At 28.5% G+C, this 14,613-nt stretch overlaps 6 protein-coding genes across 6 annotated transcripts; 4 read left to right on the top strand and 2 right to left on the bottom strand. All coding sequences in view use genetic code 12, as the record gives it.

Moving 5' to 3' along the window:
* Positions 1-1,139: 1,139 nt before the first annotated feature.
* CD36_16700 (transcriptional regulatory protein, putative) lies at positions 1,140-3,833 on the top strand (the record flags this gene model as incomplete). Its single annotated transcript, XM_002418104.1, has 1 exon — positions 1,140-3,833. The coding sequence occupies one exon, from the start codon at positions 1,140-1,142 to the stop codon at positions 3,831-3,833; it is 2,694 nt and encodes an 897-aa protein (XP_002418149.1).
* Positions 3,834-4,179: 346 nt separating this feature from the next.
* On the top strand, positions 4,180-4,995 carry CD36_16690 (haloacid dehalogenase-like hydrolase, putative; the record flags this gene model as incomplete). Its single annotated transcript, XM_002418103.1, has 1 exon — positions 4,180-4,995. One exon carries the CDS (start codon positions 4,180-4,182, stop codon positions 4,993-4,995), a length of 816 nt encoding a protein of 271 aa, XP_002418148.1.
* Positions 4,996-5,231: 236 nt separating this feature from the next.
* On the bottom strand, positions 5,232-6,725 carry CD36_16680 (UV excision repair protein, putative; the record flags this gene model as incomplete). Its single annotated transcript, XM_002418102.1, has 2 exons — positions 5,232-6,458; positions 6,660-6,725. The coding sequence occupies 2 exons, from the start codon at positions 6,723-6,725 to the stop codon at positions 5,232-5,234; spliced, it is 1,293 nt and encodes a 430-aa protein (XP_002418147.1).
* A 689-nt stretch (positions 6,726-7,414) lies between these two features.
* On the top strand, positions 7,415-9,358 carry CD36_16670 (DNA repair protein, putative; the record flags this gene model as incomplete). The annotated part of the gene is made up of 1 exon (XM_002418101.1): positions 7,415-9,358. The coding sequence occupies one exon, from the start codon at positions 7,415-7,417 to the stop codon at positions 9,356-9,358; it is 1,944 nt and encodes a 647-aa protein (XP_002418146.1).
* A 44-nt stretch (positions 9,359-9,402) lies between these two features.
* CD36_16660 (U1 snRNP protein, putative) lies at positions 9,403-11,589 on the bottom strand (the record flags this gene model as incomplete). Its single annotated transcript, XM_002418100.1, has 1 exon — positions 9,403-11,589. One exon carries the CDS (start codon positions 11,587-11,589, stop codon positions 9,403-9,405), a length of 2,187 nt encoding a protein of 728 aa, XP_002418145.1.
* Positions 11,590-11,711: 122 nt separating this feature from the next.
* CD36_16650 (spliceosomal U1 snRNP protein, putative) lies at positions 11,712-13,625 on the top strand (the record flags this gene model as incomplete). The annotated part of the gene is made up of 1 exon (XM_002418099.1): positions 11,712-13,625. One exon carries the CDS (start codon positions 11,712-11,714, stop codon positions 13,623-13,625), a length of 1,914 nt encoding a protein of 637 aa, XP_002418144.1.
* Positions 13,626-14,613: the final 988 nt, after the last annotated feature.

The following is a 14,613-nucleotide window of genomic DNA, read 5'->3' as shown; positions in this document are numbered from 1 at the left end:
TAAACAAATACAATGTAAACTATGAATCCAATAACAAATATACTAACCTACCTATTAAGATTTTGCATCAACTCTTATGCCTAAAAGAGAAAGAAAGAAAGAAAGAAAAAGAAAAAGGTTTCATTTTTCTATTTAACCGAGGATGTAAAATTTTATGTTACTATTCTTCTTCTTCTCCTACATAACGAAATAGAAACAGTATTTCCCCATCATTCTAAGTAGACAAACAACAATAACATTAATAAGATCTAACGGTAACGTTTATTCTCTTAACCTTTTCACTTTTTTTTACTTTTTATCAATTGTGGAGGAGGAAGAAACGAACATTCATTACATTCATTCATGATGCAGAAGAAGTGGAGGCATTTATTCCATGCTTGTGCATATTAATTAAACGGGGAAAGGCATTAATTAGCGATAGTATCCAATTCATGAACGGAATCCACTCATTCTTTATCTACACATAAACATACATACATACATACATACATTGTTTTGTAATTAATAAGATTCAGATCAAAAAAAAAAAAAAAATTGTTTGAGATCTGTAAATTATTAATTTCAAAATGAATATATTTCCATATTGAATAATGTTGTATAAATATCGTTATGGAATTAAGCTTTAATATAGAAATCTTTGAAGTTTGGCTATTTCTTAGTTTTAAGTTGCTTGTTATTTGTTGCTTTTTCCATATTACTAATAGTTTCATAATCAACTAGTAGTACTATCCATTACTAAATTATCATCCTTTAACAGTAACAGCAACAGCAATTCTAGTCGTTTTTGAATTTAGATTTAAGCTTTCTTTTTGGGTAGTAGTAGTAATAGTAGTAATAGCATAGATCTTTCATTTAAATATTACATTTTTCCGGAACATACATTAAATAAAAAGAAGAATCACAAATCTTGAAATTCTTTTTTTTTTTTTTTTTTTTTTTTTTTGAGCTTTTCCTTTTTCTTTAATTTCCATATTCCTTTTAACACAAGTCTTTTATTATTTACAGGAAATACCTTTATTATTCAAATATATTCCATTCACATATCCACGTATATACATATTTCACAACCCCCCTCCCCTCCCTCCCTCCCTCGTAAATTCTCCTAATCTATCTATCAATTTTATTTTCTTTTATAAAAAATGAATCAAGATCATCCACTCCCTCCAGTTAAACGACCAAAAGGAAGACCAAGAATATTACCCATACCGAAACGTACAAAAGTTTCACGAGCTTGTGATTTATGTAAACGTCATAAACGTAAATGTAATGGAGATAATCCTTGTCTATATTGTCAAGAAAAATCATTACAATGTACTTATTTGAAATTAGATGGACGATCGAAAAAATCAAAATTTCAATCAAATAATGAAAGACAACCTACAGTTGATGGTGATAATAATAATAATAATAATAATGGAAGAAATGAAGATGGTGGTTTAAGTACAGATTCTAATGAAATTGAACCTGAAATTCCTTCATTACCTAATACACCAAATTCAAATTCACATTCAAATTATAATGGATCAAGATCAATGGAGACACACAGTAACAACAACAACAACAACAACAACAACAACAATAACAACAACAACAACAATACGAATAATACTCGAAATGAATCTAATGGAAATCAAAGAATCAATAACGATAATTCTAATAATCTTGTGTATAATAAACCCCAAAAATTTGATGGTGAAGAAAAAGAACAAGAACAAGAAAAAGAAAAAGCAAAAGATTCAGATTCAGATTCAATAATGAAAACATCATTAGGAATGATTTGTCAAAGTTTACAAACAGCATTATCTAATGATGATAGTAGTAATGTAATATCATTTTTCAAAAAAAAGAAAGCTCAAGAAGCAAGACAAGAAAGATTATCAAATTTAGATGGTCAACATACAAGAATTTTAACTAGTGAAACTGGAGTATTAAGATTTTTTGGAGAAAGTAGTGCTTTATCATTAATTAGTGAATGTCGAGCATTATTTTATGAAGTTTTAGGTCCTTCTACATTTACTAATGATCCAGCACAAAATTTCATTCATGATGAACTGATTAGTTTTGATAGAGATACAACTCCCAGTAGTTGTGGTGATAGGAAGGAAAAAAATGGTGGTGGTGGTGGTAGTGGTGGTAGTGGTAGTGGTGTTGCGGTACAATTACCACTTAAAAAAGATGCATTAATTATGATTGAATTATTTAAATCAAATATTAATGATACATTTTATGTTTTCAATATGAAATATTTTATGGAAAAAATTGTTGATAAAGTTTATAATAATCCTATAATTGCTAATTCTAAACAATTATGTTTATTAAATTTTGTTTTCGCTATTGGAAGTTTATTTATTGAATATTCATCATCATCATCATCAAATGATTGTGTTAATAATGATATTGATTATTTACCAAATTCTATTGAATTTTTACAATCAGGTCAATTATATATGAGAAATAATGTTTATGATGGGAAATTATGGATGGTTGAAGCAAATTTTTTAAAATATTTTTATTATCAAGCATGTTGTAATCGATCTAATTCTTGGATAAATCTTGGTTCAGCAATTAGATTAGCTCAAGCTTTAGGTATGCATCGGAAAATTATTAATGATAAAATTGAAAATCAAGAAATATCTATTCATAGACGTCGATTATGGAGATCATTATATGTTTGTGATTGTGTTAGTAGTGTTAATTTGGGTCGTCCATTAATGATTAATACTTATGATTATGATGATATTAATTATCCCGTGGAAAAATTATTATTACCCCAAGATGAAAAAAATGATTCAATTGAAAGAATTCGAATTATTGCTCAAAATGCAACTAGTGATTCTGCTGTACTAAATCGAAGTATTGTTCAAAATTTATATAATGGAGGATCAATTAATATTAAAGATTCAAATTCTTTAGCTTTACAATTAAAATTATGGAGTATTGAATTACCAAATTTTTTACAATTAACTAGTGATATGGAAAATCAATTACGTGATCCAACAAATCCTAATAATTATTTGTTTGTTTTCGTTCATATTGGTCAATTATATGGAATTATGGCATTAACTAGACCATTTTTAGTTCATGTTGTTAATCGGAAATTACGTCCCAATATGTATAAACCTCAAGTTACTGATGAAAAACAATTGATGCCATTTTGTAAAGCTTCTATTAAAGCAGCTTTTTTAACCATTAAATTATTTAAATTTTATTGTACTTATAATAAACTGAGGAAAGAAGTATTTACTATTCAAAGTGCTACATTCTTTGCTCTGATTCTTTTAGGATTTACATTATTAGAACAAATTAATTCGAAAAAACCTGATTATCATTATATTTCAGTGATTAAAGAATCTATAAAAGATGCAATTTCCATATTCCAATTATTTAATTTTAATGCTACTTGTAATCGATGGGCTCAACATTTAATTTATATGATGGAAGCATTAAATAGACCAGCATTACCATCCTTACGACAAACACCAGCAACAGCAACAACAACAAAAACAACAACAACCACTACTCCTGTACCACCAACTCATCATCCAATTACTAGTACAAACTTAAATCATCATCATCATCATCAACAACAACAATTACCTCCTTCTAGTGGTAATGTTAAATTCCCATTCCAGAATAATAGTCCTTCATCTTCATCAATTAGTTCAGAAATTGATCGATTTAATGATGAATTAATTCGTTGGAATAATGATAATACGGCATTTGAACAAATGGTTAATTTCCAACAATATTTTGTTCCTAATGATATTGATGTTTTAAATAATAATTATTTGGATGCATTTAATTATACTAATACTTATAAATATAACATGTAATAAACTATGTGTATAAAAGTTTGTGTGTATTCTATTTATAATTTATGACTTTCTTTTAAAGGTAAATTACAAATCACTAATAATCTATAACATTTACAGTATTGAGATGAAGAAGATCACCCTTTCCCCCTCCCCCCCCCCCCCTACTGAGAAACTAATCCATAAAAATTGGGAAGAAAATAAGAGTCTATGAATTTTTTTGAAAGAAATTTCAATCTTAATTGACATTACAAAAGAAAAAGAAAAATCAAAATCAAAATCAAAATCAACCACCACACAAAGAGAAACACGTTTTATTCCATCAATAAATATCAGTTTTAACTCTTCAACGGGGTGAATATTAAAAATGGCTTCGACAACAAACAATACTCCAATTGATACTGTAATCTTAGATATTGAAGGAACAGTATGTCCAATAACTTTTGTTAAAGATACTTTATTTCCTTATTTCATTGAAAAATTACCATCAATTTTACAAAAATTCCAATACCCTTTACCAACTACCACAACTTCTGATAATGATGATGATGATGATGATGATCCAGTTTTAAATATATTAAAACAATTACCAGAAAATATTATTCAATCATGGGAATCTATTTTTAATCATTTTAAAAATTTAGTTGATCAAGATATTAAAGATCCAATTTTAAAATCATTACAAGGATTAATTTGGAAACAAGGTTATGAAAATAATGAATTAAAAGCTCCAATTTATCAAGATTCAATTAAATTTATTGAATCATTTCCAACTGTCAAATCAAAAGATAATCAAAGAAAAATTTATATTTATTCATCAGGTTCAATAAAAGCACAAATCTTATTATTTGGTCACGTAAAAAATTCTTCAACATCAACAACATCATCATCAATTGATAATGATACTATTGATTTAAATGATAAATTGAATGGATATTTTGATATTACTACAGTTGGGTTCAAAAATCAATCAAATTCATATATAAAAATTTTACAAGAAATAAATAAATCTCAATATCCTCAATCAGTATTATTTTTAAGTGATAATATTAATGAAGTTAATGCTGCCATTAATGCTGGTATGAAAAGTTATATTGTTATTCGTCCTGGGAATTCACCTATAAATGATGAAGATAAAAAATTTCATAAAATTATTTACTCATTAGATGAATTGGATTTATAGAAAAGTGGTATGAATTATTTATTATAATAGTATCAATAATTACTTAATACAGACTTGAATAGAATAAAAACAATATTACAGATCAAACCAATATTATCATCACTTCACTGCTTACTATATTATATTTTATTACTCTTTTGAATGACAACGATTAACCCCGGGTTTTTTTTTTTTTTTTTTTTTTTTTTTGGGGGGGGGGGGGGGGGTTCACATTTAAATTAAGTCAAACATACTCATTACATATCTCTAAACAAAATATCAGCAGCAACTTCTTCATTCTTATCACAAGCCAAATATACTTGAATGACTATATCACGTTCAAATCCAAGTTCACATAATCTATTGATGGCATTATTATCTTGTTCACTCAATTGAATACGAATAGTACCTTCTTCTTCTTCTTCGTCTCCACCTGTAGTAGCACCTCCAGCACCACCTGCACCTTCATCTTCAAATTCAAAACCTAAATCATTACCAGAACCAGGAGCTCCTGAAAGAAACATTCTTACAAATGCTTCTGGATCTTGGCTAATCAAACTAGCAATTTGAGGATTTGATGCAGCAAGTTGTTCTAATAATGGTTGAATTAATTCTGGATTAGATTGTAATGCTGCTCTTAAAAGTTGCATTTGTTGATCATCACCTAATCCACCAATATCACCTTCTCCTCCTGCTCCTGCTCCTGCTCCAGCACCAACTCCACTAGTAGTACCACCAATTGATGAATCACCTTGATTAGTTGCAGCAGCAGCGGCAGCAGCAGCTTCAAATAAGTTTTCATGTTGAGTAGATTCTTCACCTTCTTCATCCCCATCTCCATGTTCTTCATTTGCACCTTGTTGACCAGTTTCTGAAGTATTTCTTTCAGTTTGTTGTCCTGTTGGTGCTGTTGGTACTGGTGCTGGTACTGGTACTGGTGGGGTTGGATGTTGTAAAGATTCTGGAATACCAGTCAATAAATATTCAACAGCACGATGAGGATTATTAAATGCAGCTCTTAACGCAGCTTCAACTTGTGGTCTTTCATATCCCATTTCCATAATGTTTTGAATACTAGCTTCTCTTTCACTTCCTACAGCAAATGTAGATTCATTAGATACTGCTTGCTCTGGTTGTTGTTCCGAAGTTGTTGTGGTGCCAGTACTAGCAGCCCCTGCTGCTGCTGCTGCTGCTGCTGCAGTAGTAGTAGTAGTAGATGATGTTGACGACGATGTTGATTCATTAGTAGAACCTTGAGCTTGAACTTGTTCTTGACTTGTGGATTCTGTGGTTGATTTAGTTTCAGGTACTGGAGTAGGAGTCTTTTTCGTTTTATTAATCATAAAAATTATTGATGCTCCTTCCTTAAGTTTATATGATTCTAAATTTTTATCATCTTGTAAAACTTTACCAGAATAAACTAATTTGATTTGAGAAGAATCACAACCTTTTTCTTGAGCCAATTTCTCTTTTGTTGATAAAACCTAATCATCATCATCATCATGTTAGTATTCTTGTTTGTTTTTTTTTTTTTTGTAATAATTCATTAACCATAAAAAGACAATAATCTCGACAATAAAAGGGTTGAATGTCTAATACTCAATTCAGAATATGTCTTGGACTCTCCCAGATCAAATTATAGCCTAATGAAGTAAGGATCAGTTTATAGACCTTAATATACATACTGAATCAGTCAATTCCACATCAAGTGTCACAGTTTGTTTCTTGAAATCTTTGAAAACAATTTGCATGATTTGTTTTTTGGTGAATCCCCCTTTTTGTTTGTTGTTGTGGGTGTGTCTCTATATAGTTATTAACTATTTATCAAGACTTTATTAATGGAGTTTTGATTGATGGGATGTATCAATAGACTTGTTTTTTTTTTTTTTTTTTCCTTTTGGGTTGTCCTTGAAATTTTTTTTTCTTGTTGAGGCTGCCCCTCGACCGGAAGAAAAAAATGAAATAGGTGCTGCTGGTGCTGGTGCTGGTACTGATAGAACGAAGATAGCGCCATCTATGGTAGTAGTCCCCCAAAAACATCTCGTTGCAGCCTCTCGACATCTTACTTTAGCCTGTACACAGAGTAGAACGGCAACCCCCAAAAAAAAAATCAACTAGTAGCGTAGTCTTGGTGGCTAATCGATCAAATATTTATACAGCATCTAATCCTTAATCCTATAGTTAAACAATATCAACTCTTTCGAAGATGGTGGCAAATATTTATGGTATGTTCGTGTACTTTGGGTAAATCAATTTCCCCTAAGAATTACCATTTTTTGCGTGTACTTTGGACTGAAAAAAAAAAATACAATCATTTTTGGAGAGCAGCCCCTTTACAAAAGATGGACTCCCATATTAAATTTTAGTGGTGGCCATTTATCAACAGTTCTTTTTTTTTTTTTTCTCCAACCAATAACCTTTGCAACCAAAAAAAATAATTATGGCTAGAAGACAAAGATCTAAACCAGGTTCAAATTCCCAAAGTGGTGTTAAAGGTCCTAACTCTGCCTTAACTGAGTTTTTACGTAATGAAGGTATTACTGACGCGTTTAGACAACGTAGACAACGCGAACAAGAGATAGTTACTAATAATGATAACGATAACGAGAACGATAATGATATTAATGAACAAGAGCAATTTACACCAAGCGTGGAAGTAACACCGGAAGCAACACTGCGAGGTTCACGTCGATCAGCAAGTATTTCAGTACAAGAGGACGAGGATGATGATGAAATCAGAGAAATGAGACGTGCTGCTAAAAGAAAATTGCGAGCATCAAGACGCGGTTCAACCCGTCAGAATCGACACCGTCATGATCCCAATAATAGTAGTGATGACGACAGCAGTAGTAGTGATAATGATGGTGATCCTAATTTCAGTGAGGATGAAGATGATTTGGGTAATGCAAATATGAGAAAATTTGGTGAACAAGATGATTGTGTTGATTGTGGTCAAACATTTGAATTGACTGTTAGTTCTCGTTTTATTAAAGAAAAGAATGGGTATCTATGTAATTCATGTAATCAATTATTGAAGGCAAGAGAACGGAAAGCTAAAATGAACCAAATGAATGCTCGTAAAAAGAGGAAAAGAGTGGCTCAGGCATTATTAAATAAAACTGATGTTCGAATTCCTAAATTACAAGATGTTTGTATTAAAAAAATCACTGAGAATATTGAAGATGTTGATGTATTGGGTGATATTGGACAAATGAATATGAATAGAATTTCCATGATTCTATCTAAGAATCGTTCACTAAATGATAAAACCATTTCATTATTTTTGTCTCCAGATTTGAAAAGTTTACAATTTTGGGATTGTTCCAATGTCGCGTCTGATTCTTTAAATAAGATAGCTTCATATTGTCCTCAATTGGAATCGTTGACATTATTTATGTGTGGACAATTTCATAATGACAATTTACAATATTTTGCATCCCAATTAACTAAATTGACAGAATTATCATTGAATGGGCCATTTTTAATTAGTGATGTAATGTGGCAAGATTATTTCGAAGAAGCTGGTAGTCGATTAACTAAATTTGAGGTTCGTAATACTCATCGATTTGGAAATGATTCATTAATTAGTTTATTAACCAATGCTGGAAGAAACTTGACGTCATTGAAATTGTCTCGATTAGATGGTTTGAATGCTGCTGATGTATATGGAATGATTCCTCATTTTTTACTGCCATCGAAATTGACTCATTTAGAGATCTCATACCCAGAAAGTGAAGAATTGATCAATGATGACTTGATTATTAGTATCCTTTCTATTACTGGTGACACTTTAGTGTCATTGAATCTTGATGGTTGTTCTGATTTAACCGAGAAATTTTTAATTGATGGTATTGCCCAATTTTGTCCAAATTTGACTCATTTATCTATTCAAAATTTAGATCAAATTAGTGATGAAGGATTTGCTCAAGCTTTTAAAGAGTATCTGAAAGTCAATGTTGGAGGATTATTAGAAGTTTATCTTACAAAATGTATTGGATTAGGTGATAAAGCCATTTATGAGTTATTGAAACATTCGGGTCATACATTAGTTGAATTGAGTATTAATTCATTGGATTTATTAACGAAAGATTTTCTAAGTCAAGTTTTCACGGAAGATCTGCATCAATTTAAAAAGAGATTACTTCAACAAATGGAAGAGAGTCAAGAAAAAGATGTTGAATATTATAATCATATTAAACTCCCATTGTTGACATATTTGGATCTGGGGTTTGTACGAGCTATTGATAATGAACTTTTATTTTTGATTGGTGAAAGCTGTCCACAATTAAAGATTATTGAAGTATATGGTGATAATAGATGTACTTCAAAGGCAAGAATTAGACCTGGTTTAATGGTAATTGGTCGTCAAAGTGATGAGATTTAAGATTATAATTACCTATGTATATATATATATGTAGAATAAGTACTTTAACGAGTTTGAGTAGTAGTAGATGGATATTTTATCGGTTGAGAAGCTTTCTCCACATTTTTAAATACAGGTAATGGCGGTACTGATAAATTTTCTTGAGTAAGATCAATACCATTATTATCAAGCATTAATCGATTTGTGATTTGAGGTACAACATCAATGAATATTCCTGGATGACCTATTTGTTTACTTGTCAAACGTAAAAATTCCTCTTCACTGCCATTACTATTTCGTTTCTTATCAATATTGTTATTGTTATTGTTATTGTTATTGTTATTGATAAGGATATAATTATTTTTCATTGCGTGTCTTTTAATTGTAGTTTTATTATAAAATATTGAATTTGAAATTTCTAAATCTTTCATAATTATAGTTTCATCTGATCTTCCATCATTTAATTTCAAAAAATTTATTAAATTATCATTAGAAATTTCATTCATCCATTCAATAAATGAATCAATAATAATTTTTGGTAATTGAGTATTAAATTTAATATGATTGATTAAAGATTTTAAATTTTTCCAATGATTATTGCTTAATTCAAATTGGAAATAAAATTTCCAAAATTGAATAGAAGTTTTAAAACATTTTTCATGATTAAATTTATTGAAAAATTTTCGAATTTTGATTGTTTCAGATTGTTGCTGTTCTTGTTGTTGTAATTGTAGTTGTTGTAAATATAATACTGTAAGTATACATATTGATTCATCATTAAGAAAACTTATCACCAGTGTAATTAATGATTCTGTCAATTCAAGTTTAGAAAGATTTGGGTTTTGTTCTGTATTTGGAGTTGTTTTGGTATTTACCTCATCTTTGTCTTTCTTTTGTTGCTTTTCATGAATATTGAAATACTTATTTATCATTGATTCAGCAATAATTATAAACTCTCGATGGTCTAATAATTTTATCCATAAACTAAATAATTCTTTAGTTATTTGTAAATATGATGATTTATAATATTTTTTGGACCCTCCACTAAATAATTTCATCCAATTAAATAAATATTCATTGGCTTCTTGATTCTTTTCATGATCAATTAATAATTCAACATATTTCAATCTGGTTTCATTATTATCTAATGGAATCAATTTAGCATTAATATTGATATAAATTTCTTGTTGTTTATCAAATTTTTCTTGCTTAGGTAAATTCAGATTACTTATAAATTCAAGATATTTCAACCATATTTCCGAATCATAACAATTAGGAATTAAACAACGATGGAATAAATTACAAACTAATTCAAATTGATCGTCCTTGTTGGGGTCTGTCCAATACGTATCAATTTCTTGTTGTAAATAATTAATCCAGATTTGTTTTTCTTTAGCAATATTACTATTATCACTGCCCACTTTTAAAGTAAATTCTTGTGTTTCTAATAAGGATTCAAATTGCCAATTCTTATTGACTCTCTTTTGAGTATTACTAAATATACTTGCGGTGAAATCATCAATTATTTGATGTCTTTCAAGTAAAGATAAATCCTCAAGTTGATTTTTTCCAAATTCCTTCACATATTGATTCAATTGATCCGATGACGTTATAATTTGTTGAATATCAAATTGTTTATTAATCTCGGAAAATTGATTATAACATTGAGCATATTGATATAATGGGATTTTAATAACTCGTAAATATAATTCAAGTAATTCTTTACTTTGTTTCAGTTGCTTAGTTTCAAATTCAATTGCCATATTCCAAATAGGATGGGAATTGAAATCATATCCATTATGAATTAATGCTTGTTTATAAAGATTCCGAAACAATTCTGCTGTATCAGTTTTATCTTTCCCGTTAATTAATATTGATGTTAAATATTGACACCATAATGATATGGAATTTGGATAATTTTCAACAGCCATTCGTAAAATATCTTGTGAAGTCTCCTCACCATTTAATTTTGATTCTACCAGTTGCCATTTCTTCCAATACTCTGTCAAATAAGGAAATCGAGACAATAATGCCTTATAACTGTTATGAATGTCTTTTTTCAATTCATCATTATCAGTATCAGTAGTGGAGGTGTCAATTAATTTATTCAATTCGGTAAACAATTGATTCCATTTCTGGAGGTTATTAGGATTGGAATTTACTTCTTGTTGTAATTTTGAAATCGCTGATGATTTACTAAATAGTGTGATAGTCTGTGACTCCAAATCTTTTGGTAAATTTGTAACTGACATATATGTTGGTTTGTTGATTGAAAGTTGGTTTGATATTTCTTTTTGGGATGATTTTGAGTGTGTAATTTTTTTGTTTTATTTTTTTTTTTTTTTTCAAAGATGAAAATTGAAACAGATTTTTCATGCATCACTTTTATAAACATAACCATCCTTGTATCCACAGCCTCCAACTTACTTCAAATATGACGACTGATGATAATAATATAGAATATGTCAATCCTTATAGCCTTGCAGAGTCAACAAACTCGGATCTTATATCTATACTTGATCCTAATGGATCAACCACATCAATTATCAAACCACAGTTGAATTATCAAATTCCAATTTTCAAATCCATCGATGTTTCGAATTTAATTGATTTGAACAATACTAAAATCCAAACTAAAACAAATGAAACTCGAATCAATAAAACCAAAAAATCCAATGATGATGAAAACACAAATAATACCCTCCTGTTTAAAGATGATGATAATAATAATGGAGGGAACATTGTTGAAGGAATTGATGATATTGTTGAAGATGTGAAATTATATGTTTCTATAGATAAACTAAAACCAGAAAATTTTCAAAATCAATTAACAACAATTATAATCAATCGATTTCCTAATAATTTGAAAATAAATTTAATTGAACAATTGTTAAAAATGTTAATGAATTCGAAACCATTTGTATGGTCATTTATTAATCATGAATTAATTGATTTAAAACTAATATTTATAAAATTTGATCAATTAATTGATTTGAAATGGTTTTTATTAACTTATAATAATTATATATCTCAATTGATTCCTAAAGTTTCTATTATTACTAATGATAAAGTTGATGAATATTTGAATAACAACAAAGACACTTCGTTAATGCATGTTGAACCTAGTAAAATCACTGATAATTTAAAGGCGAAAATAAGTTTAATAATTAATAATCCAATAAATTATACCAAAGGTAAAAAGAATTCGGGGACAGAAGATTTAGATCAAGTTTTAGATTCTTATAGTAATTATAAAGTGGATAATAATGATTTAATTGATATTCCTAATAATATGAAAGAAAATATCATTAAAGATATAATTAAATTTCGATCAAGAATGTTATTGATTGAAAAAGAACAACAAAAGAAAGAAATTGAAATGGAAAGAATCAAAACCAAGAATAAATTAAAAGAACTATTTGAAGGTATTAAAGAAACTTCCGAGAATTCTCCTGATGGTATAACAACAACAGGCACCACAAGTAAAACTGGTGCTGGGTTTAAAATCCCTCATAAAGTATCGTATCGAGATGAATATGGGGATATGAATGATAAAGAATATGAAGAATTTATTGCTAATGAAGAACGTAATAAATTAAATGATGAATATATTAAGAAATTGAAATCATTTCAAAATAATCAACATGATGAATATATTAAATTAACTAATAAATTGAGATCTTTACAAAATTATGAATCTGATTTAATTGATAATAAATTAAAATATATCGATAATTTGAAAAATTATCAAACTAATGGATTAGCTCATTTATATATTCATAATTATAGTGATTATTTAAGAATGAGATCACAAAAGAGATCATTGGAAGAAACAAAGGATGCTGAAGATGTGAAACAAGAACTTGAAGAGATTAAAAAGAATGGTGGAGAAGTTGCTGCCAAGACAAAGTCATCAACTGCTACTGCTGCTGCATCAGAATCAACAACAACAACAACAACAACTGGGGCAACGGTTGAACCATCTAAATCAACAAGTAACACCACTGCTGATGAACCAGTACATAAAAAATCTAAACCTTCAAAAGAAATCATTATTGTTGAATTATCATCATCGATTAAACAATCATTACAAGAGAAAATTATTGAATTGGTTGAGAATTCACTTGGTATAAAAGATGAATTTTTGATTCAAGTAATTAATGAAAATCTTGAAACTTTCAATCTTAATAATAAACAAGAATTAATTGATGAATTGATACAAGTATTAGATGAAGATGCTGAAAGTTTGGTCAATGAATTATGGGAATATATAGAAACTATAGTTTAGAAAGACTTGATTTAACAATAACAGGTAGGTAGGGTTTTAACTTAACATATTAGACTTTCTGAATGGTATCAAACTAATATACAAATATATATTTATAAAAATATAAAGAACGAAAAAGGGTTTAAAACTATATATATATTATTTTTAACAAATTTAAAATCAAACGGAAATATATTTAACAAAGACAAAAACGAAGTAAAACTCGCTAAACAAATTATTAATCGATATATATATACAAGTATGTATGCATATATATATGTAAAACAAAAAGATTAAAGTAACCAAATAAAATAAAAAAAAAAGTACTAATAATGGCGATGAATAATGGTAATAATCGAAATTAATCAACAGGAATGAATTGGAGGAGGCAAGCAAGGAAAATAATTATCATTATAAAATGTTTTATAGATCAATTATTGAGAATCGACGGGGGGGTGCAAAGGGGAAAAAGTATTCTTTTCTTGGTAAATCAACAAAATATAAAAGATTTCTAATAATAATATTAATGATACTGAAACCAATAAAACCATGAAAACATGAAAAATAAAAAAAAAAACAAGAATACCTTTGTAATAAAATTATATCCAAATATTACCACACATCCATCATGTACATTAGTATTTTGCTTTGATAAATCCCACCAGTAACAAGAATTTGCAAATTGTCTATAAAACATTTCACCATAGATATAAAATATGGCTTTGTTCTAATCACTTCTTTTTTTTTTTTCTCTCTTTCATTATCACCAATTAGGATATATCCCTTTCATATAATATAATTCTCAATACAATGCAAAAAAAAAACCATGTCCAAGATATATATGTGTGAGTTTGTGGATATATAAATATAAGGATATTGAGTATATCTTTAGTACTTTCATTATACTTTTCATTATCGTTCCCGGTTTCAAAATGGATCTAACACATAAAATGATAATTAATAATTCTCTTCTATAGTGGGTTACATTGAAACCAATAAAATATTTGAA

The sequence above is a fragment of the Candida dubliniensis genome, chromosome 2 (genome assembly GCF_000026945.1).
Source record: "Candida dubliniensis CD36 chromosome 2, complete sequence".
Taxonomy (NCBI): domain Eukaryota; kingdom Fungi; phylum Ascomycota; class Pichiomycetes; order Serinales; family Debaryomycetaceae; genus Candida; species Candida dubliniensis.
This window is presented reverse-complemented; position numbering and strand designations above follow the sequence as displayed.